Raw genomic sequence first — 27,106 nt, 5'->3', positions numbered from 1 at the left:
GAGGACATAAGGATAAAAAGGAAGACATATCCTCCTTTTGCCTGACATCCAGTAACCCTGTGGATGAAATTCTTTGATTTGATACTAATATAATGATATATTCCTTTTTGTGACTTTGTTGTGATAATATAAAAATCAATCCCTGGGCCAGCAGATGTAAATAAAACTGAAACAAATGCAAAAACCATTTACTTACATCCAACCATCATCATGGCCACAGAGAAAATCTTCTCTCCATCAGTGGTTGGAGCTATGTTTCCAAATCCTATTGTCGTAAGGCTTGTCATGGTAAAGTAGAGAGAAGTTATATAAAGTGAATCTTTACTGGGTCCGCCTTCCCACTGCCCTGATCCAGTAGCGTTGTACCGATACGGTGTTCCAATACTCTCTGCCAATTGGCAGAGCCAGCTGTCATTCTTGAGGGTATTTGTGATCTCATCGATAACTTCATAATCCCCAATGCTATACCAGATGCACGCAAGCCAGTGGGCCACTAATCCAAAGACACAAACCAGGAGCACCAACACTGCAGCGCCATATTCCAGATAATGGTCCAACTTCCTGGCCACACGACCCAATCTCAGGAGTCGCACCACTTTTAAGGAACTGAAGAGGCTGCTGATACCCTAGGAAGGAACACAGAACTTTTACTTTCTGCAAAACAATGAACATCCTTTGATTTGGAAATATATATACAGTACATAAATATACAAATTTGATTAAATAAATAAATACATATCTACCTATCATCTCTACATACATATCCCATCAAGAAGTGGTGGGATTCAAGTAATTTAACAACTGGTTCTCTGCCCTATTGATTTCTTCCAACAACCAGTGTGCCAAACTGTTCAAAAAATTAATAACCGGTTCTCCCAAAGTGGTGCGAACTGGCTGAATCCCACCACTGCTGTCAAGTCATTTCTTTTCAGGATAAGCAGCATTATCCAAAAGTTAGAGAAGTATGAAATAGTAAACAAGGAAATTAAAGAAATATTAAAAAACAGGGAAATATAAGTAATTCTAATTTATAACTTCATCTTCATATTTTCAAAATTTTCTACTATTCAAATGATCTATCATGTCCATTAATCCATTCTCATCTCTCTCATTTTGAAGCCTATGTCAATTTTATCCAACTCCTTTCTCGACTCATTTACTCTTGCTTTTTATATTTCACCTATTTCCCATATTTCTTCCTTTATTTATGTATATCTTGTAGTTGTGCTCTCCACATTTGCTGTCAAACACAGCTAAATCTAAAATACATCAATCATCCAGACTCCGTGCTGCATCAGAGTATAATCTGACATTCACAGACTAATCACCCCATAGTTCTTGCATTCACTCTTGTCTCCTTTCACTTGTAGAAGGGAGCAAATATCAGCCACAGATGTAGTCTTTGAATGTATATTACATACATTTCACAGCCACTGCAGGAGTAAGTTATATCTATATTTTAATGTTTCCCCAATTATATGCACACGAAGCAACATCATTTTTCAATGCTGTCATATGATTGATTTTCCTTTATTGTTTTTCTTTCATTTTCTTTTTAACAATTGTCTGACTAGGCAGCTTCTATACAGTTTTATTTATTGAGTTTTAAAAGCATTGTACTTGACTTTCCTGAAAAATGTTAGACTAATAATACATCAATTAATAATGAATACCTATGTAAACTATATAAATACTATACAGCAGGGGTCTCCAACCTTGGCAATTTTAAGACTTGTGGACTTCAACTCCCAGAACTCCCAGAGCTCCCAGCTCTGCTGGCTGAGGAACTCTGGGAGTTGAAGTCCACAAGTCTTAAAGTTGCCAAGGTTGGAGACCCCCGCATTACAATGATATATATTTTACAAGAAAGTGTAAACCATTATTTAATGTATACTCTAGAAAAGAAAGAAAAACAAAATTTAAACAACTTAAAATAAAAAGGAAAGGAGGAAAACTTTATTTTCATTAATTCTTTTATGAATGCTAACATTGATAGCATTCATTTAATTCCATTCTTTGACATACTATTGCATTCTCAAATAGATCTCTAAAATATTCCTTTCAGCAGTTTCAGTTTCATTCCAAATGACTTCATAATTTTTTTTTTATTCCAGTTATAATACTGGAGCTCTTAGTTTATATCTTTTCACCCTCCTGATTTTTTTTTGTTTTCTATAAAAAAATTCTCTGCATTTTAATTTTAATCATTCTTTTTTTTTTGCATCAACCATTCTGCAATATACTTTTTCCCTCACCCTCTTATTATTCATTACTCTACCAAAGAAACATTTTCATAATTTCATTGCTTTATCTCCATAGCTTTCTGTGGCTTTTGGCAACACAACTGTCTTCATTCAATTCAAAGTAAATTCCGTACCCTCATCTCTATTTTCCATTTCTCTTGATTCTTTTGGGAAATTTATCTTTCCTTTGAGAATTTATACTTTCTCTTTCTGCAGTCATTCTATTTCCCCATTAATTTATTTTATTTTGGCTTTCTTCCATTCCATATTTTCCAAAAGTTCATTTCTGACTCTATCAAACTATGATCAATCCTACATTTATAATTCCTTTAACATCTTTACATTCTTGTAATGGGTTGTTATAATAACCTTTGGAGACAGGAGAACTGCAGCCAGGGCAATGGTCTGACAAGAGCTATCTCAGTTCATAAATGGATATTGCACTGAAAAAAGCATATTATAATAATAATAATAACAACAGAGTTGGAGGGACCTTGGAGGCCTTCTAGTCCAACCCCCTGCCCAGGCAGGAAACCTTACACCATCTCAGTCAGATGGTTATCCAACATTTTCTTAAAAATTTCCAGTGTTGGAGCATTCATAACTTCTGCAGGCAAGTCGTTCCACTTATTAATTGTTCTAACTGTCAGGAAATTTCTCCTTAGTTCTAAGTTGCTTCTTTCCGTGATCAGTTTTTTGATCATATCAAAAGGAACCTTCTCTAGTTCTCTGGAAAATAATAGCAGGTTAATAGTAACCTTATCATAAACGTAGTTTTAATTGTCGTGGATTTGGTACATACTATGTTAGAACCTTAAATACATAGAAAGAAGTCACCATTCTTATTTAGATCTCACTTAGATCTCCAAATGGCCTGATCAAAAAAATTTTCTGTACCCTCTTTTCTCATTCCACCCATTTATTCATATCATACCTAATGAAGTATTTTTTCCCCTCCTGATTCACATTTATTCATTATGTTACCCAATTTCCCCCCAAACGCATCCTTAGTTCTTTCTTTATCACCATCGGTTGGAGCCTAACATGCCACTGTCGACAACTTATTCTTTCTTTCATATGATCAGTATGCATGAGCATAAGCAAAATGCATATGCTACTCTTTACAGGATCTTTAATCTAGAAACAGTCTTGCATATCAACACATTAATGCCTACATCCAGCAATACTACGCACTGCAAATTACTAACAAGCTATCGATACACATATAATATCATTCAAAGTTCAAGCTTGTAAAATAAAAATCTTTGTTTACTCTGTTAGCTACCTGGATTGACAAGGTTTCAGAAACAGGCAGCATGTGGAATCACCTTAGTCCACCTTACTATTTTGCACCAAATCATTTTGCATTCACAGAAATGAAGCACTTTGCCATGAGTGGAATATTTCTACTGCTGTTATTTGAGAAAACATATGAAAAGATATGGTGTAGATTCAGAGTACATTATACTGCACAAAGAAAACCTGCTAAAATAAAATCCATTGCAATCCATGTAGCTCAGGGTTGATTGTGGGGTTCATGATTTAATTCATGTGTCATCTGGTAATGAAATACCTGCAAGAAAAAAGCAAGCTCAACCAACACCAAGAGCCCAACAAAAATAAAATGCATTCTCCTCTTTTTGTATTGTGTTGCTTCTTGTCCATACTCTGTCATGGTATGTAGCGTTAGAGTACTGCTTCCTAGGATTTAAAAAAATCCTCACTATTATCATAAAGAATTACACCAAACCCATTTCTTCCTTCTCCTTGTATTCTTTCAACCGCAGCATATAATAAGTGTTCTTCTTTCTTAAATACTCGGAACATTATGAAGTGTAAGTTTAGAGTAATTAACCTTCCATCGATTTCCTTTTAAAATTTCTGAATAGTTTCTGACAGCTGTAACACATCTCCTGTCTATGCAAATAAAAAGGCAAGCTTGTGTCCAGCCTGTGACAGCTGATTAGTTTTTGCGACAAGTCATATGTAGCCCAATACCTGTGAGAGAAGGGGGAGTTTGCTTGAATGTTATTGATTTGAGCTTCAAGGTTCATATGTTGCACAGTGGGTATTATTGCAGTATTAAACAGGAATTATGGGTCCTCAATTTAAAGAGGTGGGGTGTGAATCAGGGATGATGTGTAGATAGATAGATGTTTGTTCACTGTTCTATTCAGCATCATTCCTATCTCAATAGAGAAAAACACCAACAACAAAAGCAACAAAGGAATCAGCAGCCAAAGACATTTCATTTAACAGGAGGCAATGAAGCATTTGTTCTTTCCTTGCCAGGTTTAAATTGTCATTTTCCACGCATCATTATCAAATCAGTATAATCAAAATGTTCAGTAATTATACTATCAAACTACAAAATATTCACCTGTATTCAGTCCAGGGACTGAAGAATTTACAGCCTTACGGAGTCTGGAATGAGGAGGTTTTGCTCTTGTGGAGGCTCTGAATGGCATCGTGCTCATTTTGAAGCCTCTTGTCATAATACATGAAATTAAGGTTTAGCCACCAGGATATATCCTGTCTAATGGGGAATCCTGATACTTCATCAGGAAATGTACATAAAAGGAGCTGTCACTGTTGTAAGGAGAATTTAGGATTAGGATGGTCTTATATTAATAAAGAAAAAAAAACAGAAACAAAGAAGAAATTAAATGGACAAATAGACAGAAACTTATATAAGATTTATCTAGGCTAAAGGTTAAAGTGACATTTTAGAAGTTATTATAATTTTTTTTTTAAAAAAAAAGCCAAGGCTTGATACTATGATCAGATAATTTGCATTCTTCCTGCTCAATCTACTGCCCTGGTGCTAATATTTAATGGAAAACATCAGGTCCTCACTCTCCTTACTTACTCCCTTCAGCATTTTTATGTATTAATGAGCTATTCAAATAGAACAGGGGTAGGCAACATTGTGCATTCCAGATGTTCAACATGTCACCTCTTATGAACTTCCAACAATAGAGCTAATGGCAAAGGATTGCTTCAGTTGTGGTCAAAAACATCTGGAACACATGTGGTTGTCTACCCCTGAAATAGATGATATTTTCAACTAGAGAACTGTCTTCAGAAATATTGGACATATGCATACTCTGTTCCTCATGGGTGATAGTTGAAAATCCATGGCTTCTGCCTTTAACAAGATTTCTGATAGATAATCACTGAAAATCATGTAATGTAAGCCACATCATGAAGCACATGTTGGTGAGAATTGTATAAGTAGCGTAAATGTAATTTTAAATGAATGAATCCAGAGAGAGAGAGAAAAAGAGATTGATTTCAAGATGAGCTACTTATAAAAAGCTTAGTCCCAAAACCGCTATGAGCTGTTTAATCCTTCTCTTATTATGTTAATGTTAGCAGTATATATCTTTGAGGATTCCTGCCCCTTATACACAGAGAACTTTTCAAGATATAGGGTTCTGCATTTATCATGCATGCTTATAAAAGCCAATTATGGTGCAAAATGTTGTTGTTCTTGCTTTGAAAAACCAAATTTCATCCTAGCTAAAAATAAATATTCTCTTCATTCACTGTCAGAATTTACTTTCAGACACAAGACTTGGTATAGACAATTGATTCTAAACCAATTTATTAAAAGTGCAGAGAAACCTGAGCAGTATAATGGTTAAGGGGTTGATCAGAATCTAGGAAACGGAAATTCAAGGCTACTTTCTATCACTTCTGTGACTAATTACCACCTCTCAAAGTAGTGAGAAACCCCAGAAAAAAGTAAGAGTTGACTGGAAAATAATAATAATAATAATCCATTTAATCCATAATAGTCTTCTACAACTTCCAGATGTGTATGAACACAAACCTTAGATCAGCAACCAGATTGTTCATGACAACTTAAAACAATTAATCCCCCTAAAAAATTAAGATGAACATGAGCTGTCTTGGTGTTCTTAATGTATTGGTTTGGAGTTTGAGAAAGAGCACCTAGGAGGATGGGCATTTATTCACAAGAGATAAGCCACTGACTTATCCTGAAAGGGTTCAGTTTTAGGAGATGTTACCATTTATGAACATAATGCCATGTATCCTGGTTAACATAGATAAGTCCTCTGTTTGAATAACTATCTAATCCAAAACAATTAATAAATTGGAAATATCTGCAAACTTAATATTATCTCACCTGAACTTGCTACAGTTTATCATGGTTCATTTGGAATAGTGATATCTGGACCTGGACACAAGATCTTATTGCTTATTTGTACCCTGATTGCTTATTTGTACCCTATGACTATCATTAAGTGTTGTATCATTAAGTGTTAAATTCATACCCTATGACTATCATTAAATGTTGGAAGTGCTGTACCTTGATGAAGGTATCTTGTCCTTTTATGTACACTGAGAGCATATGCACCAAGACAAATTCCTTGTGTGTCCAATCACACTTGGCCAATAAAAAATTCTATTCTACTCTACTCTACTCTACTCTACTCTACTCTACTCTACTCTACTCTATTCTACTCTACTCTACCCTATCCTACCCTACCCTACTCTACTCTACTCTACTCTATTCTATATCCTGGGGTTTGACCAAGACAAATTAACCTAGATGATTGAGAACCTCCATAGACATACAAGGAAGACAGTTCAGACTAGACCTCAGGAGAAATGTCTTGACAATACCAACTATCAGCAAGAAGAACAGGCTGCCACATTAAGTGGTAGGTTCTATTTCACTAGAAGCTTTAAAATAGAAGCTAGATAATGATGAATCAGATCAAGAATGAATTGTAACTGAAAAAAGAACTATCTGACATTTAACTCACTTAGAATCCTAATACCCGTATGAACAGGTGAAAAAGATCAGTTGACATCTGTTAATAGTTTATATATTTACATCTATAGCTTGATTTACAAAAGCTAAATAGAACTTTGATAAGAAATTGTCAGAATAAAAAAAAAAGGATATGAAAAAATATCTCAGTGAAGACAATAGCAACTTCCATTCACTGCCAAAATAACTACGTGGCTTTATCTATGAGATCATTAAGCTAGGTCTAGAATCTAGTCAAGCTAAATTCAAAAGAAATGTTATATAAACAAGGGGTAGGCTTTTTTCCTCTATAAATGATATATTCAAAATATTCAGTAAAACTCAAGGAGAGCATATTGCAATGAGCAGAAATGGCCATATTTTATATGAGCCCACCTGTTTTTAAAGCCTTTTGTTCAAGGTATTGAATCTTTAAATGCAATACATATTCTCCTATTGTGTTATACCTGCAGATGTGTGAATTGTTCATGATATATTTGAAACTACTTTGTAAACAATTGCTATTGTCACTTAAAGCATTTCCTTTCTTCTTTTTTGAGTTTAACACAGATTCTGACTGTCTCATCTTGCTGTTTTCCCATTTCATGTTCTGTTTCACCTTCCTAAGCCTGTTGTCCCTTTAGGGTCCTCTCAGCATGTTCCTTTTCAATTATTACATTTTTACTTTCAATCCTTTTTCTTTTCCTGGTTTTATTCATCTTTTTATGTCTCAGCCAATGGCAGTTAGGATCCAGAAAGGGGAGCCAATGATAGAAGGAAAAATTCTATTCACAATGCCGACACATTGGGCTATCTCATCCAGTCACTTTCTGAGATGCCACGTCTATCATTCATCAAATTTCTACAGGCTTTTTAAAACTTAAATTAATCCCTGCCGCCCACTTTACATCTCAGGCTGTATTCTGACTACCATCCTGGGAAAAATAATAATAATAATAGTAATAATAATAATAATTAATAATAATAATATCAGAGTTGGAAGGGACCTTGGAGGTCTTCTAGTCCAACCCCTTGCCCAGGCAGAAAACCCTACACCATTTCAGACAAATGGCTATCCAACATTTTCTTAAAAATTTCCAGTGCTGGAGCATTTACAACTTCTGCAGGCAAGGGTTTATGCTATTCCCCCCACTGATCCTCCCATCAATTCCCTGTTGTGTACAAAAACAAATGTTACAAATCAGCGTGTTTGCTGTCAGCATTCCTCGAAGGCTGCACTGAAAAATGACTATTTTATTTCCTGAGCAAAATTCCTTTCTTTTTTACTTCTTCTCCGATCTCCTTAAAATACCAATCATAAATATTTCTTCCTGCGGCTTCAAAGACAGAACTATACTTCACTTAGACCTGGGATTAAGTCTCCCACAAAACACATGAATTTTAATAGCATGAATTCAACACCTGCTATATATAAATATATAAATTTGAGGGGAGGTGAATGGCTAGTTCCATTCACTCCTCATAGACTTTTTTTGGGGGGGAGGGGCAGTTACCAAACAGTAACCTAGGCCAGTGATGCTGAACGTTTTTAGATACCGAGTGCCCAAACTGCGCACATGCATGTCCAAACTAAAAGGCATCCGTGTGTGCAAACATGTGCGTGCGCAAACATCCATGTGCATGCACAGACATGGCAAACATGCACATGTGCAGACATGCACAGACATGTTTGAACATGCGCAGCAGAGACCCAAAGACCAGCTGGCTGGTGAGAGGCAGGGCATCCCAACACCGGCAGCACGGCAAGAGGTAAGATCTTTTTCTTCATGAGCTTCTGTTTCATTGTTTGCAGGGAGACAGAAGCTCACGAAAGAAACGCCATGGAGATCTGACCTGGGGTGATGAAGCGTGTGCCAGCAGAGAGGGCTCTGCATGCCACCTGTGGGCCTAGGCTAATGACATTTCTTTACTTCTGGCACATCTCAATAATCACATCTTTAAAAAATGTTTCCATTCTTTGTTTATGCCCTCTTGCACATCCAGTGATAAAAAAGCTAAATAAAAATAGTAGACTTGCTTCTTTTGAACTAAGAATCTTTGTTATCAAACCTCTGCTCTAGAACTTAAAGAAATAAGAGTTCCAATCTCAGGATAATCAGAAGCAGAGAAGAAGAGAGCAGGTATATATATCAAGTAAAAGGAACTTCCTTTTGAGGAAGTTCCACCTGTCAACTTCCCAAACAGTGTACCTGTTGAAATTATGGGAAGAGATTGCAAGAGACAGAACATAGAAAACAGGGTTGGAAGGGACCTTGGAGGTCTTCTAAGCCAACCCCCTACTCAAGCAGGACACCTCATACCATTCCGGACAATGACTGTCCAACCTTGTATTGAAAATCTCCGGTGATGGATCACTCACAACTTATGGAAGCAAGCTGTTCCATTGTTTAATTGTGGTCTAGTGAAATGAGCAGAGAGTTGGACTAGAGGACCTATTATACACCTTCTTTCACCTCCACAAAGCATCCATTTTACATACAGAAGAAGGCACCAGTTTCAATCTTGGGCCCTCCAAAACAAGCTAGGAAAAACAACTGCCTGACAACAAGACATGTTCACTATCCTTAAATGCAATAAATTGAATGAGACAGTGTTCAGTTCTGTATAAGGCATGTTGCTCTTTCACTATTGATCCTACTGACCCTATTAGGAAAAGATAGTTGGTATACTTCTGGGTCCAAGTATATTTTATTCCAGGCATCCTCATGGTTAAGTAGAAACATTTCAGTCTAAAGACCTGGAGAGCTTCATCAGATAATATAAGTCAGAAGTACAAAATATGCAATATTTTGAGAACTGAGACTATACTTGTCTTTTGCTTTCGAGATCATACTCCAGAAAATGACCAGAGCCCAGAAATGGAATACATGTATTTTAAATGTAAGTTTAATTAAAATGAAATTGTATTGATGAAACATATTCATATATGAACTACATTTGTAGTCATATATAATAATGTATTTGTTCAGATATTATGTCATAAATAAAGTTTTAGTTCCTGCCTGAGCAGGAACTAGAAAGTTGGACTAGAAAACCTCCAAGGTCCCTTCCAACTCTGTTATTCTGTTCTATTCTAGTTCTGCCACAGTTAAAATTTAATCAGGCAGCATACAGAGCTGTATTTAAGAATGAGATTTCCTACAGGAAATTCTTACCAAGCTTAACCAGTGATATAGTATGATCCAGAGTCAAAGGAACAGTAGCCTCCTCCTCTCCTTTGTACAAAACATTCTAGTGTTTAATAATTGACAGCTGAGTTATAGATTTTAGGCCTGACATGAAGATGGCCTAAATATATTCCTTTTTTTCAAATGCCATATCTAAGAATTCATATATCATGCTGCTTTATTATAGGGTGGACATCCCCATCTAACCTACTTGGCAATGGTTAACATATCACCTTATTTTCAGTTCTCACTTTTGCATGACTTCATTCCCATTCCATCCCACCTGCACATCAATCTATAAATTATTTTTGTAAATCTACTAAGCATTGAAGTGCACTGAAATGCACATATTTAAAACTTTTTTTCTCTTTCATAATCACTGTTTAAATATTCATGAGGAGAAATGTAATAGGAAATATGCAAAACTAGTCAGAAACTTAATTCTAATCTGTCCATTAGATTATCAAAATGTGTTTTATCAAAATTATCAAAATGTATCAAAATGTGCAAAGATCAAATTCTTGTACCCTCAGGTTGATGCCAGAGAATTATGTTCTTGACAGGATTCAAATCACTTAGGAATTCTCCCACCAAATACAGCATTTATTCTCACATGTTACAGGGGCTGGCGTTATTATTGAAATGCTATGGAAAAGAGAACCATAAAATCCTTTCTGATGAAATTTATATCACCAGAAATTTATATCCTTATGATTCTATCACCCACAACCATTCATACAACTAGAAGAACTGATAATGAAGACAATTTTAGGCAATATTGTCTGAAGACACTACAAAAATCACTCACTCCATGTCAATGGCTGTCAGTGACACTGACATCTAATCAACTAGTCTTCCTTGCCAATATGACACACTAACTGCCTCTGCTAAATTGTGTGGAAATAGCAACAGGCACATCATTGTTCCCTTCAACATGATACTACATCTGTAATTTCCATATTTTACTGCTAAATGTTAAGCTTGGTAAGGAAGCCACATATAACTAAGTGAATAGAATGTTGTTATTAATTGTGAAGTTGTGTCTGACACATCGCAACCCCATGGACAATGTTCCTCCAGGCCTTCCTGTCCTCTACCATCCCCCTGAGACCATTTAAGCTCACGCCTACTGCTTCAGTGACTCCATCCAGCCACCTCATTCTCTATCATCCCCTTCTTCTTTTGCCCTCAATCTTTCCCAAGCGAATAGAATATCCATATGCTATTTTACTGAGGAGACCCCTGTTGAAAGGGATGTCAAAAGATTCTCCACTATTTATTGTTTTATTAATGTGTGTGTTTATATCCTGTCTTTTCTCCAGGAATCAAAGGCAGCTTACACAAGGGTCAAGCTGTATTTTATTCTCCTACCAACTTGGGCAGTCTGGATCAGTCATCCATTATCTTTCCATAGCTGAGGACAAACATGAACCCAATTCTCCCGAGTTCTAATACAATCGTGTGGCCACTGTACCATGTTGGGGATCATAATATTGAAGACCCATGCTATTTAAAGATTAATTTAAGACACAGAGAGGCATTAGAAGCTGAGATAATAGTGGTCTTGAGCTTGTGAATCGATAGTTAAAGTCTGGAGGGGAGATAGACCAGACATGCTTCCTTTAAATTACAGTAATGCTTTCTAATTTGCATCAAAAGATAGAGTGCATGGGCAAAGTTCCTGGAAATGCGTGCCCTTTGGTATTCCCTTCCTGGAATGCTGCTCCTCTTTTTTTTTAACAGTGCAGAAGTAGCAAGTTAAAAAGGAGGCATGTTTTATTGAATAACACTTTAGTTACACAATTATTACTGTCACCAATTCATCTCTATTTTCGGTAGCACGCTGTGATCAATGCTGATAAACTTCTTGGTTAAAGTCTTTAGGAGAAGCAAATTTTTTCAGTAAATTACAGTGAACGCTAATACTTCAAAGCTAATTGTGTTAGCTTCCATTTATAACACTTGTCCTAATGCACACAGGAAACCTTATACTTTCATCATCTGCTGAGGAAATGAACCAAGCTTTATCCATCAAATCAACAACAGATAGCAGAATCCCTGAAAATGTATTTGCTTTAACTAATTTGGACCACGAAAATAATTATTCATCTATATTGCAGCCCACTTGTGCAAGTGCAAAAAAGTAATAAACACATCACCAAGGAAGAAAAAGAACAGAGCTTTATAATTATTAATGCAGAGGCATAGCTATCTCATAAATTATAAAAATATAATCTTATCATAGTAGAAAAGACTGTGACTATATTAGCCTGCCCAGATTCTAGACTGGAATTGGCCAGCCCTTCCAATGAGTATATTTAACTCTTCAAAATATGGGCTAAATAGAACATAAGGTCACCTAAATGAGACCAAAAAGGAAGTTTACGGAAGTGAAGTGGACAATATTCAGCATGGTAAGCAACTGATGGTCCACTTTTGAAGATAAGTCACAGAGTAGAGCCAAAGATTTGGAGGAACATTTTTTTTATTTTAATTTTTTATTTTCAATTTACATAACAATAAACATTTTTAACAGTACTGTGTCATGTGTCTCTTACAGGTATTTACATTTGTTCCTATACATTTTTGTTTCTCTGTTCTAACCAGTTATACCACTTATCCCACACCTCATAAAATTCTGTTTCTTCCTTGCCTTTCATCTCTAACATGAATCTATCTAATTCAGCACATTCTAGTATCTTGTACATAATCATCTCATTGGCTAGTATATTTTCCAGTTTCCAACATTGAGCGTAGACAATTCTTGCTTCTGTTACTGTGTGTAAAATGATGTATTGGAGTTGCTTCTTGATCTTTTGGTTAATCATTCCTAATAAAAATAGTTCAGCTTTGAATTCAATTTGTTCTCCTGTTATCTCCTGCAGCCATCTCCTTATCTGTTCCCAATATTTTTTTGCTTTGGTTCCAACTTTGTGCTTGCACTTTCAGCACTCCGGTTTCACATTTGTATATATTTTAACCAATCTCGCCGGTGTTAAATGCCACCTATAAAACATTTTGTACAAATTTTCTTTGTATGCAGTTGACAGTGCTAATTTATAATTTTGGCTCCATAATTTTTCCCATTCCTCTAATTTTATATTACGGCCTATATTTTGTGCCCACGCTATCATTGGACCTTTCATTATTTCTTCTTCCATTTCTACCTCTAACAAATAGTTATATGCTTTTGTTATAAATTTTTCTTCTTTACCTATCAAAATTTGGTCCAATTGTTGTTCCCCTTGAATTCCATATTCTTCCAAATCTTTTCTGTATCTCAACTGTATCTGCAGGTATGGCCACCAGTCTATAATTATACCCTGTTCTTTTAATTCTTCATTTGGTTTAAGGTTCCCCTGGCTATTTAATAATTCTTTATATCTTATCATCTTTTTTTAAATCCAATGTTAAACAGTTAAACAGTTAAAGCAAACCTCTTTAACACATTCTTCGGCTCAGTCTTTGTTAACAGTAATGGCTCATACCCAACATTCCCCAACCGCACCAACAACGACCTAACACATATAGATTTCACTGAAGATAATGTTGAAAAAGCTCTTCACAAACTGAAACCATCCCTATCTATAGGACCTGATGGACTATGTGCATACTTCTTAAAAAAACCTTTCCACTAATATAGCAGAACCCCTAAGCATAATCTTTGGAAAAGCCTTCACGACCAGTTCCCTTCCCAAACTTTGGTCACTAGCCACAGTCATCCCAGTCTTCAAAAAAGGAGACCCCAGCTTAGTTGAAAATTACAGACCAATCTCTCTATGCTGTGTCACCTGTAAAGTAATGGAATCTATCATCAACCAATCCATTATCCTAGAAACAAACAATCTACTCTCTAATAAACAATTTGGTTTCAGAAAAAAATTATCATGTAACTTACAACTTCTTCACTGCAAAAACATATGGACTACAAATCTTGATCAAGGCAAAACAATAGATGCAATTTACATAGACTTCTGTAAAGCTTTGGACTCAGTGGTACATGACAAACTTCTCCTAAAACTAAAATCCTACGGCATCTCCGGACCCCTCCACAATTGTATATCAGTGTTCCTGTCAAACAGACAACAGGTGGTCAAAATAGGCAGTGCCCTATCAAATCCTATTCCTGTCAATTGCGGCGTTCCCCAAGGCAGTGTTCTTGGACCAACACTCTTCATATTATACATTAATGATCTCTGTGACCTTATTAAAAGTAATTGTGTTCTTTTCGCTGATGATGTCAAACTATTTAGCACTACCAACAATACAGCTACCCTTCAAAAAGACCTTGACTTTGTGTCAGAATGGTCAAAAACTTGGCAACTCCAAATCTCAGCCAGCAAATGCTCTGTCTTACACATTGGAAAAAGAATCCAAACACTAAATACAAACTCGATGGACATTACCTTACAGATGACCCCCACCCTGTCAAAGACCTTGGAGTTTTCATATCCAATGATCTAAGTGCCAAAGCCCACTGCAACTACATCGCAAAAAAGGCTTTAAGAGTTGTAAACCTAATCTTACGTAGCTTCTTCTCCAGAAACACTACACTACTTACCAGAGCTTATAAAACATTTGCTAGACCAATTCTTGAATACAGCTCACCTGTCTGGAACCCATACCACATTTCAGACATCAATACAATTGAACGTGTCCAGAAATATTTTACAAGAAGAGTTCTCCACTCCTCTGAATACAACAAAATACCTTATGCCACCAGACTTGAAATCTTGGGTTTAGAAAACGTAGAATTCCGCTGCCTTCGACAGGACCTGTGTTTAACTCATAGAATCATCTATTGCAATGTCTTTCCTGTTAAAGACTACTTCAGCTTCAATCACAACAATACAAGAGCAAACAATAGATTTAAACTTAATGTTAACCGCTTCAATCTTGATTGCAGAAAATATGACTTCTGTAACAGAGTTGTTAATGCTTGGAACACACTACCTGACTCTGTGGTCTCTTCTCAAAATCCCCAAAGCTTTAACCAAAAACTGTCTACTATTGACCTCACCCCATTCCTAAGAGGTCCGTAAGGGGCGTGATATAAGAGCACAAACGTGCCTACCGTTCCTGTCCTATTGTTTCCTTTCGTTATATCCAATTAATATAGTTATTGCATGCTTATGCTTATATATATATATATATGCTTATATATTATATAGTTACTTTCATGCTTATGCTTATATATACTGTTGTGACAAAATAAATAAATAAATAAATCTATTTGGTTAAATTGTTGCCTCCATGGGTGAAACCGAACTTGGCAATTTCATATAATGTTTCCTTTTCACTTTTTACCATGTCCATATCAGTGCATCTCTTATTTGATGCCGGTAGAAATATGAATGTGCCTTGTTGCATTTATCCCATAGGGAGGCATGCCATCCTGCCTGTAGATCATGTCCTTCGATCGTTAAAACCCTTTTATTGTCTAAATTTATCCACTCTCTAATCCATAATAGCCCCACTGCTTGATGGTAGAGTTCCCATTTTGGGAGTCCAGAGCCACTCGGTTCCCCTTATAGCCAATTTCAGCAATACCTTGTATTCAGTGCTGTTTATTTTCTTAAATCACACTTCTTTATACCTTGGTCCCCTCTTATTACCTTATTTATTTATTTATTTATTTATTTATTCGATTTTTATACCGCCCTTCTCCCGAAGGACTCAGGGCGGTGTACAGCCAAATAAAAAAGCGCAATATATAAATTAAAACAAGACTAAAACAAACATATTACAAAATGGCCAAAAATTTAAAAAAAATTTAAAACATTTAAAATAGTTTAAAAAACCCTAAAAATATAAATAACCCCGGATTAAAATTTAATTAGGCCAGTCCCGCTTGAATAAATAGATGTGTTTTCAGCTCACGGCGAAAAGTCCGAAGATCAGGCACTTGAGGTAAATCTTAGCTTAATCTCTATTTTTTACTGACCACTAATTATTTGTTACCACTATATATTTATATAGATATCTATAAGTAGTATTATCACAATGATCAGATTAATATATATATATATATATATAACTATCAATCAATTATAAATGGCATATACTTATAACTCTAAATCAATTTCCAATATGATTCTTATCTTTATATTAACTATCTATGCATAGCTTATACATTAAACCACTTTAATATTCACTTATTTAACTAGCCTCCTATTAACTTCACATTTTCTATCAGAATCTGTTTCTTCTTTGTTTTTCTTTCTCCTCTGTATCCAATGTCCCTCCTTTCTCTTCCACTCCCGAACCTCTCTTCTCTTTGTCCGACACAGTTCACTTTCTCCTGTCCTCTCACTTGGCTCACAGTCTCTCTAGGACACCGGTTTCCTTCGCCAATCTTCCTCCATCTGCCAACAATTCACTCAGGTCACTCTCAGCGCCACATCCCATTCTCTCTCCATTTCCTTTACTTTCTCCAACTTTCTGTTGCCTTCCACTCCTTCTTCATCGCTGTTTGTTTCTCTCTATTCCTTCGGTACGTCGCTTCTTCCTTCTGTCTCCTCGCTCACTCCCATTGCTGTCGCCATGGTCAAGGTCCATGTCCTGACCTCTCTTCACCTCTCTCCGCCTTCTCTATTTTCTTCGACCTTCTGCTACTTACTGCTCCTTCTCCATTTCAGTTTGTTTTCTTTTGATTTTCTCACTTCTCTTGCTGCTCTCCTGGGACACCGATTTCTCTTCAGCTTCTGCTGCCTACCGCCCATCATCTTGCCTTTGTCTCGCCTTGCTCTTCCGCCATGTCTCATTTTCGCTGCACCACCACCACTTTCTTTTTCCTCCTTTTACTTTCACTCTTTCAACATTTTGGATTTTGGGTTTCACCTTCCAATCCTCTCCCAACCACTTTCTTCATCATGTGGTTATCTTCTCCTCCTGAAAATCTTGGCACAAAGTTCTTTGTCTCCCTTCTCACGATCTTTTATTTATTTTAAATTGCTGACTCACAGCTCTTCCCACTGGGTCACCGCTTGTTTCAGGGATTCCCCCACAATTGGAGCTTCCTTCTCTCACCAAAAATCATGGACTTACTCTTTATCTAGGCTCTTCTCTACTATTGCAGTTTTGGGATATTTTTACCCACTTCAAATGGCACAGTCTGTTAAATAGATCTTGGTTCCTCATCATCTGTAGCTTGTCACAGCTTTGGGTCTGCCATCTCGCAATGGCAGGCACTTTCATGCCGGGTTTAAGGGGTTTCCTTTCATTGCAGCAGGTGATTTCCTTTCACCTCACTGCTCCCCAGACGTCCCCTTTATTTTGTGTGGCTCTTCAGGCTCTCCGCACCCCGAAAGATTCCTGATCATGAAGAAATTAGAGTTAAAGGACGGAGACCATCCTCTTCCACCACCACAATGTCACCACCGGAAGTCCTGGAGGAACACTTTTGAAGATTCTTTCTGATTATGTGGCTTGGACTTCTCAAAATTTTGGTGCAGCTGCCTTAAGACTCCTCCATAATCTTTTGAGGATGGAGGTACCTACACCAAACAGTCCATCATACTGAATTGAATGGAGTCACTGTAGCAGTAGGCATGAGTTTAACTGGACTCCAGAGGATGGTAGAGGACAGGAAGGCCTGGAGGAACTTTGTCCATGGGGTCGCGATGGGTCAGACATGACTTCGCAACTAACAACAACAACAACTGAATTGAAAAGGGTCTTGAAGTGACACTGTCATGATTGCATCTCACCTATTCAAGTTTCATGAATTGGCAGTCTGACATTAGTATGGGTGGGAGGGAGATGGAAAGATTGGAATGGAAGCAAGAAGTGGGGAATGGAAGCCCAGCTGAGCCATGTGAAAAGCTAGTCATCCAGGGTCAAGTGACAATAGGCAGAGCTGAGAACGCCTGTTTCCTAAACAATATACAAACACCTGATTGGACATTTGCAGATAACTGGGGGTTGGGCGGGTGCTTGGGAAGAGGGAACTTTGGATTGTGTGCATGGGAAACCATCAGATTCAGCTTACACTACTTCTGTAACCATTTAAGCGTCAGTAAAGTATACTCTTAGCAAAACAAATGGCCAGGAGTCTTTCTTTGCTAGATGACTGAGTGGAACAGTTGACAGACATTGAATCTTCCATAAATGTCCCCATCTCAACCTTTGAGCAATGGGTTCAGAGGAGTAGTTCAAAAACTCCCTTCAAACACTACTAACCAGAGCATATAAAACATTTGCTAGACCAGTTCTTGAATACAGCTCGACTGTCTGGAACCCATAGCACATTTCTGACATCAATACAATTGAACATGTCCAGGAATATTTTACAAGAAGAGTTCTCCACCCCTCTGAATAAAAACAAAATACCTTATGCCACCAGACTTGAAATCCTGGGTTTAGAAAATTTAGAACTACGCCGCCTTCAACATGACCTGAGTTTAACTCATAGAATCAACTATTACAATGTCCTTCCTGTCGAAGACTACTTCAGCTTCAATTGCAACAATACACGAGCACACAATAGATTTAAGCTTAATGTTAACCGCTCCAATCTTGATTGCAGAAAATATGAGCTGTTAATGTTTGGAATAAACTACCTGACTCTGTGGTCTCTTCCCAAAATCCCCAAAGCTTCAACCAAAAACTGTCTACTACTGACCTCACCCCATTTCTAAGAGGTTTGTAAGGGGCGTGCATAAGAGCACAAGCGTGCCTACCGTTCCTGTCCTATTGTTTTCTTACGTTATATCCAATTAATATAGTTACTACATACTCATACTTATATATATGCTTATATATTGTATAATTATTTCATGCTTATGCTTATATATACTGTGTGACAAAATAAATAAATAAATAAAATAAATAAATCAGTTCAAATCTCACCAGGTTCAAGGTGGACTCAGCCTTCCATCCTTCCGAGGTGGGTAAAATGAGGACCCAGATTGTTGGGGGCAATATGCTGATTCTGTAAACCACTTAGATAGGGCTGTAAAAGCACTATGAAGCAGTATATAAGTCTAAGTGCTATTGCTAAATGTTTTGTACAATTCTAATATCATACCATATCTAGTATCACTGCTGTTAATGGAGGTCTAGCTCAAGACATGCCACAGTATACATTTTATCAAATCTTCTTGCCTAGGGACACTTGGTTCCAATATTCTGATAAAATTCCATTTGGGCTACTGTAATATGTTGTTCTTGAGATAGCCTTCTAGGACCACATAGAGACTTCACTTAGTTTAGCATACAACGTATAAGGGTATATTTGATAAAGACATATCATGCTTCCTGTTTTTCTCATTTTTCTGAGTCCCTGTTCATTTCCAAGCTTCTACATAGATCTGATTATGACTTTGAACCCCCATGCCACCATTATCAAAATAACTGAATGATTGCCTATCTCCTACTTCCTGCAACATTTGGTTCCAACATCCATTTTGGTGTCTTGGAGGTGAGATATGGTGTTAGGGTTGAAAGGATGTTTCCATTGGCAGCATCCAGCTGTGAAATGCCCTCCTCCGGGTCATTCCCCAGAGTATGAAAAATTTCTTCTGAACTTAACTGGCATCAGGTCTAAATCAATTTGAGTCAAGTAATGTGTAATGGCTTACTGAGCTAATACACTCTGTATGTTTTTAATTTATTATAATTCTTATTGTGAGCACTCATGAAAAATGTTACACAATAGATATAAATGTATTTAAGCCCCAAATGGTTGGGTTTTTTAGCATTAAAAATACTTATGGACTTCCTTATATAACCAAGTTGTATTATTCTCCAAAATCCCTAACATGCCAGTAGAATGGAAGGAAAAGACATCTTTTGACCTATCGTATTTATTTGTCTTTCCCTTTTCGTTTTCTTTTGCAACCTGGTTGGCCCTGGATTTGGTGGTTCTTTGGTTAAGATTTTCTCCCCCTTCAGTCTTTTTATAGGGCTCTGCATATAATAATTGTATAGAATAAATTGAACAGGATAATGACTATTGCATTATAGAAAGTGCGAGTATTGCTGAAACCATTAGCTGAAAAATCAAAAGAACATTGTCTCATAAAGTTCATGGCCTTCATTGTCTATACACCAATGCTCAGTGTGAGAAATAGACAAAATGAGCATGAACTCTCAGTATAAAAAAGCAAAATAGGATTTAACTGGTATAAAACAGACCTAGGATGATGCCTCCCTCAAGAGGAATATAGCAATTAAATTGTATCACTTATTGAACAGAAAGAGAGACAATGGGGGGAAAAGGAAGCACTGCTCTTCAGAAATCAAAATGGTGATATTCCAAAGAAGAACTGGATTAAAACAAGGGGATGAATAAACTAATAAAAGCACTATTAGCCAAGGAGAAGTTGGATGATGCTATCCAAAGCAAATTGCAGAACTTTAGAAGAGGGGAAAAGTTATAATTATAGAATTATAACAACCTACTCTCCAACAAACAATTTGGTTTCAGGAAAAAGTTATCATGTAACTTACAACTTCTCCACTGCAAAAACATATGGACTTCAAATCTAGATCAAGGCAAATCAATAGATGCAATCTACATAGACTTCTGCAAAGCTTTTGACTCAGTAGTACACGATAAACTTCTCCTTAAACTAACATCCTATGGCATCTCAGGACCCCTCCACAAATGGATATCTGCTTTTCTGTCTAACAGACAACAAGTGGTCAAAATTGGCAATGCTTTATCAAATCCTGTTCCTGTCAAGAGTGGCGTTCCTCAAGGCAGCGTCCTTGGACCAACACTCTTTATTCTATACATTAATGATCTTTGTGACCATATCTCAAGTAATTGTGTTCTCTTTGCTGACGATGTCAAACTATTTAACACCACAGACAACACTTCTATCATTCAAAACGACCTTGACCATCTAACCGCTTGGTCTAAAAATTGGCAGCTCAAATTTCAACCAGCAAATGCTCAGTCTTACATATAGGAAAAAGAACTCTAAAACTAAGTACATACTAGATGGACATTACCTTACAGACGACCCCATCCCGTTAAAGACCTTGGAGTTTTCATGTCAAATGATCTAAGTGCCAAAGCCCACTGCAACTACATAGCAAAAAAGCTCTAAGAGTTGTAAACCTAATTTTGTAGCTTCTTTTCCAAAACACCACACTACTAACCAGAGCATATAAAACATTTGCTAGACCAATTCTAGAATACAGCTCACCTGTTTGGAACCCTCACCACATCTCTGACATCAATACAATTGAGCGTGTCCAGAAATATTTTACAAGAAGAGTTCTCCATTCCTCTGAAAACAACAAAATACCTTATCCCACCAGACTTGAAATCCTAGGCTTAGAAAACTTGGAACTCCGTCGCCTTCGACAAGACCTAAGTTTAACTCACAGAATCATCTATTGTAATGTCCTTCCTGTCAAAGACTACTTCAGCTTTAATTGCAATAATACAAGGGCAACCAATAGATTTAAACTTAATGTAAACCGCTTTAATCTAGATTGCAGAAAATATGACTTCTGCAACAGAATCATCAGTGCTTGGAATACTTTACCTGACTCTGTGGTCTCTTCCCATAATCCCAAAAGCTTTAACCAAAAACTTTCTACTATTGACCTCACCCCATTCCTAAGAGGACCATAAGGGGCGTGCATAAGCGCACAAACGTGCCTACCGTTCCTGTCCTATTGTTTTTCTTTTCTTCTTCCTATATATGTTTATATGTGTATATACTACATAATCTTTTTGTATGATGTTGTGACAAATAAATAAATAAATAAATAAAGAATTTTATAACCTCTATTTGAAAGACAAACTCACCTAAAGCATTGCCTTTTAGAACAGAACAAATAACAGAGTCGGAAGGGACCTTGGAGATCTTCTAGTCCAACCCCCTGCTTAGGCAGGAAACCCTACACTACTTCAGACAAATGGTTATCCAATCCCTTCTTAAAAACTTCCAGTTTTGAAGCATTCACAACTTCTGGAGGCAAGTTGTTCCACTGATTTAATTTTAGGAAATCCCTGGTTCTTCTGCTGAAAATTTTCTTCTTCAGGGGATTGCACAGGGGATTGATTAGTATTAGTATTAGCATTGATACTAATACTCAACTTGGTATTTCAGTAAGGAAAACTTAGATAACAGGGACATTTGAGGGAAGTGACCACATAATGCTAAATCTTTGTATTTTAAACAAGAGTAAAACTTTTTAATAGTCTGTATAGTCAAACTTTTATCTTAGACTTCAAAATTCTGCATATGAATAAACTCAGAGAATAATTGAATACTGAATTGTAGAACTGCTCTCAAGAAAGCAAAAGCCAAACGAACTATAAATAGGTTTTAAAAGCAGAAAATGTGTGGTGGAATCTACAGTTCAGTACTATAGTATATAGCAGGGTCTCCAACCTTGGCAATTTTACCATAAACCATAAACCATAAACCATAAACCATAAACCATAAACCATAAACCATAAACCATAAACCATAAACCATAAACCATAAACCATAAACCATAAACCATAAACCATAAACCATAAACCATAAAAACCACAGAAATATTTTACAAGAAAAGTTCTCCACTCCTCTGACCATAACAAAATACCTTATGCCACCAGACTTGAAATCCTGGGTTTAGAAAATTTAGAACTCTGCCGCTTTCGGCATGACCTGAGTATAACACATAAAATCATCTGCTATAATGTCCTTCCTGTCGAAGACTACTTCAGCTTCAATCGCAACAATACACCAGCACACAATAGATTTAAACTTAATGTGAACAGCTCCAATCATGATTGTAGAAAATATGACTGCAGTAACAGAGTTGTTAATGCCTGGAATGCACTACCTGACTCTGTGGTCTCTTCCCAAATCCCCAAAACTTTAACCAAAACTTTCTATAGTCTGTATAGTCAAACTTTTATCTTAGACTTCAAAATTCTGCATATGAATAAACTCAGAGAATAATTGAATACTGAATTGTAGAACTGCTCTCAAGAAAGCAAAAGCCAAAATGAATTGATTAGCAGCAGATGTTTAAACCATTTCAGCAATCTGTCTGAAATTTGGTAACTAATGCTTCCTATAAATAAGCAAAATACTGTACCAATTAGATAAAAACATTAAGTTACAATTATTCTATCAATTAAATACCAACAGGAAGCACAATATCCATTTAATCACTGAACAATTTTTCCTGACCTTTTTTAGTAAATAGTTATTAAATGACAAGTATCCATGTCATATCGCGAGGTCACAGGCAGCAGATGGAATACAGGTAGTCCTCATCTTACATCCATTCGTTTATTGACCATTCAAAGTTACGGCAACTCTGAAAAGTGACTTACAACCAATGGTGGAATTCACATTTTTTTTACTACCAGTTCTGTGGGCGTGGCTTAGTAGTCGTGGTGTGGCTTGATGGGCCAGGGAAAGGATACTGCAAAATCTCCATTCCCTCCCCACTCTGGGGCCAGCCAGAGGTGGTATTTGCCGGTTCTCCGAACTTCTCAAAATTTCTGCTACTGGTTCTCCAGAACCTGTTAAAACCTGATGAATAGCACCTCTGCTTACAACCATTTACAACTGTTATAGTATCCTGAAAGATTACCAAAATCTTGTGTGATTGTACAGTGTTTCGGTGATCTCATATAAGATTACACTAATTTATCCATGAGAATATCAAAATCTTTGCGTAATTTCCAGAGATTTTAGCATTCTCACACAAGGTCTCACAGTATCTTGGAAAGAGGGAGCCAAAATCTGAGGACGTTTATGATCTTCCCAAGATTTGGAGTAATTTACAGAGAACTCCAAATAACTATTATTTAAGATTACAAAATAATGTTATAGTGGTGAGATATATAAATTTCCAAAACACTGGCTTTTAAGGTAACTTCCTTCCTATTTCCTTGATCTCAACAGAAATGGATTACTGTATACTATAGTACTGAAGTATAGATTCCACACACATTTTTCTGCTTTTTAAAAACCTATTTATATTTTGTTTGGCTTTGGGCATGTGCCTGTCTATATACACCTGTTCTTTTGAACAGTTTTCTAAACACATACAGTTCTTGCAAAAGATTGCATTGCTTTGCACAAAACTAATGCACATTTTGGATATTATAGTAGAAAATCAGACACTTTCTATGGCATTTTAAAATGCACAGCTTCAGTAAGAGGAAAGCTGGTTTAGCTTCAGGGTTGAAGAAATCGTTAGACTCTGCATCTACCTTGAAACTATCCATAACCCTGGTTGAGAGTGACTGTTGTTAACCAAATTTTAAAATAGTCCCCCATGAATGGGCATTACAAAATGGAACATTTTTTAAAAAATATCAACCCAAAAGCCAAAATGAATTGATTAGCAGCAGACGTTTAAACCATTTCAGCAATCTGTCTGAAATTTGGTAACTAATGCTTCCTATAAATAAGCAAAATACTGTACCAATTAGATAAAAACATTAAGTTACAATTATTCTATCAATTAAATACCAACAGGAAGCACAATATCCATTTAATCACTGAACAATTTTTCCTGACCTTTTTTAGTAAATAGTTATTAAATGACAAGTATCCATGTCATATCGTGAGGTCACAGGCAGCAGATGGAATACAGGTAGTCCTCATCTTACATCCATTCGTTTATTGACCATTCAAAGTTACGGCAACTCTGAAAAGTGACTTACAACCAATGGTGGAATTCACATTTTTTTACTACCAGTTCTGTGGGCATGGCTTAGTGGTCGTGGTGTGGCTTGATGGGCCAGGGAAAGGATACTGCAAAATCTCCATTCCCTCCCCACTCTGGGGCCAGCCAGAGGTGGTATTTGCCGGTTCTCCGAACTTCTCAAAATTTCTGCTACTGGTTCTCCAGAACCTGTTAAAACCTGATGAATAGCACCTCTGCTTACAACCATTTACAACTGTTATAGTATCCTGAAAGATTACCAAAATCTTGTGTGATTGTACAGTGTTTCGTGATCTCATATAAGATTACACTAATTTATCCATGAGAATATCAAAATCTTTGTATTTTAAACAAGAGTAAAACTTTCTATAGTCTGTATAGTCAAACTTTTATCTTAGATTTCAAAATTCTGCATATGAATAAACTCAGAGAATAATTGAATACTGAATTGTAGAACTGCTCTCAAGAAAGCAAAAGCCAAAATGAATTGATTAGCAGCAGACGTTTAAACCATTTCAGCAATCTGTCTGAAATTTGGTAACTAATGCTTCCTATAAATAAGCAAAATACTGTACCAATTAGATAAAAACATTAAGTTACAATTATTCTATCAATTAAATACCAACAGGAAGCACAATATCCATTTAATCACTGAACAATTTTTCCTGACCTTTTTTAGTAAATAGTTATTAAATGACAAGTATCCATGTCATATCGTGAGGTCACAGGCAGCAGATGGAATACAGGTAGTCCTCATCTTACATCCATTCGTTTATTGACCATTCAAAGTTACGGCAACTCTGAAAAGTGACTTACAACCAATGGTGGAATTCACATTTTTTTACTACCAGTTCTGTGGGCATGGCTTAGTGGTCGTGGTGTGGCTTGATGGGCCAGGGAAAGGATACTGCAAAATCTCCATTCCCTCCCCACTCTGGGGCCAGCCAGAGGTGGTATTTGCCGGTTCTCCGAACTTCTCAAAATTTCTGCTACTGGTTCTCCAGAACCTGTTAAAACCTGATGAATAGCACCTCTGCTTACAACCATTTACAACTGTTATAGTATCCTGAAAGATTACCAAAATCTTGTGTGATTGTACAGTGTTTCGGTGATCTCATATAAGATTACACTAATTTATCCATGAGAATATCAAAATCTTGTGTGATTGTACAGTGTTTCGTGATCTCATATAAGATTACAAAATAATGTTATAGTGGTGAGATATATAAATTTCCAAAACACTGGCTTTTAAGGTAACTTCCTTCCTATTTCCTTGATCTCAACAGAAATGGATTACTGTATACTATAGTATATAGCAGGGGTCTCCAACCTTGGCAATTTTACCATAAACCATAAACCATAAAAACCACAGAAATATTTTACAAGAAAAGTTCTCCACTCCTCTGATCATAACAAAATACCTTATGCCACCAGACTTGAAATCCTGGGTTTAGAAAATTTAGAACTCTGCCGCTTTCGTCATGACCTGAGTATAACTCATAAAATCATCTGCTATAATGTCCTTCCAGTCGAAGACTACTTCAGCTTCAATCGCAACAATACACCAGCACACAATAGATTTAAACTTAATGTGAACAGCTCCAATCATGATTGTAGAAAATATGACTGCAGTAACAGAGTTGTTAATGCCTGGAATGCACTACCTGACTCTGTGGTCTCTTCCCAAATCCCCAAAACTTTAACCAAAGACTATCTATTATTGATCTCATAGTTACAACCTTTCCAGCATCCCCATGTTCATGTGATCAAAATTCCTATTTATGACTTTTGCTGTGTCGCAGGGTCATGGGATTATCTTTTGTGACCTTCTGACAAGCAAAGTCAATGGGGAAGCCAGATTCATTTAACAACCGTGTTACTAATTTTAACGATGTAGTGACTCACTTAACAAATGTGGCAAGAAAAGTCATAAAATGGGGCAAAACTCACTTATCATTGTCCCACTTAGAAACAGAAATTTGGGGCTCAATTGTGGTCATAAGTCAAGGACTATCTATACCTGCGTTAGGAGACATATGTTGATGTCCTGGAAGAAGACTAGAAGGATAGGAGCCTAGTGGTAGGGGTGGCCACAGAAAAAACCCATACTTTTTAGGACCTGGATTAATTGGATTTGTTAAGGCCATCCAACTTGAAGACTAGGCAACCTCCAGATATTTAAACTGGCTATGTGGATTGTTAGTGCTACAGTCCAAAACACATAAAGATAGCCAGGATACAAGCCCTGATAT

At 36.6% G+C, this 27,106-nt stretch overlaps 1 protein-coding gene across 1 annotated transcript in view; it reads right to left on the bottom strand.

The window, feature by feature from the left end:
- The window catches only part of KCNH5 (potassium voltage-gated channel subfamily H member 5), a 249,924-nt gene that overhangs the window by 137,268 nt on the left and 85,550 nt on the right, over nt 1–27,106 (bottom strand). The window contains exon 7 of the mRNA XM_058162920.1: nt 197–626. Coding sequence (XP_058018903.1) covers nt 197–626 — 430 coding nt within the window. The remainder of the gene's footprint in view (nt 1–196; nt 627–27,106) is intronic.

This window comes from Ahaetulla prasina, chromosome 1 (assembly GCF_028640845.1).
Source record: "Ahaetulla prasina isolate Xishuangbanna chromosome 1, ASM2864084v1, whole genome shotgun sequence".
In the NCBI taxonomy this organism is placed as follows: Eukaryota; Metazoa; Chordata; class Lepidosauria; order Squamata; family Colubridae; genus Ahaetulla; species Ahaetulla prasina.
This window is presented reverse-complemented; position numbering and strand designations above follow the sequence as displayed.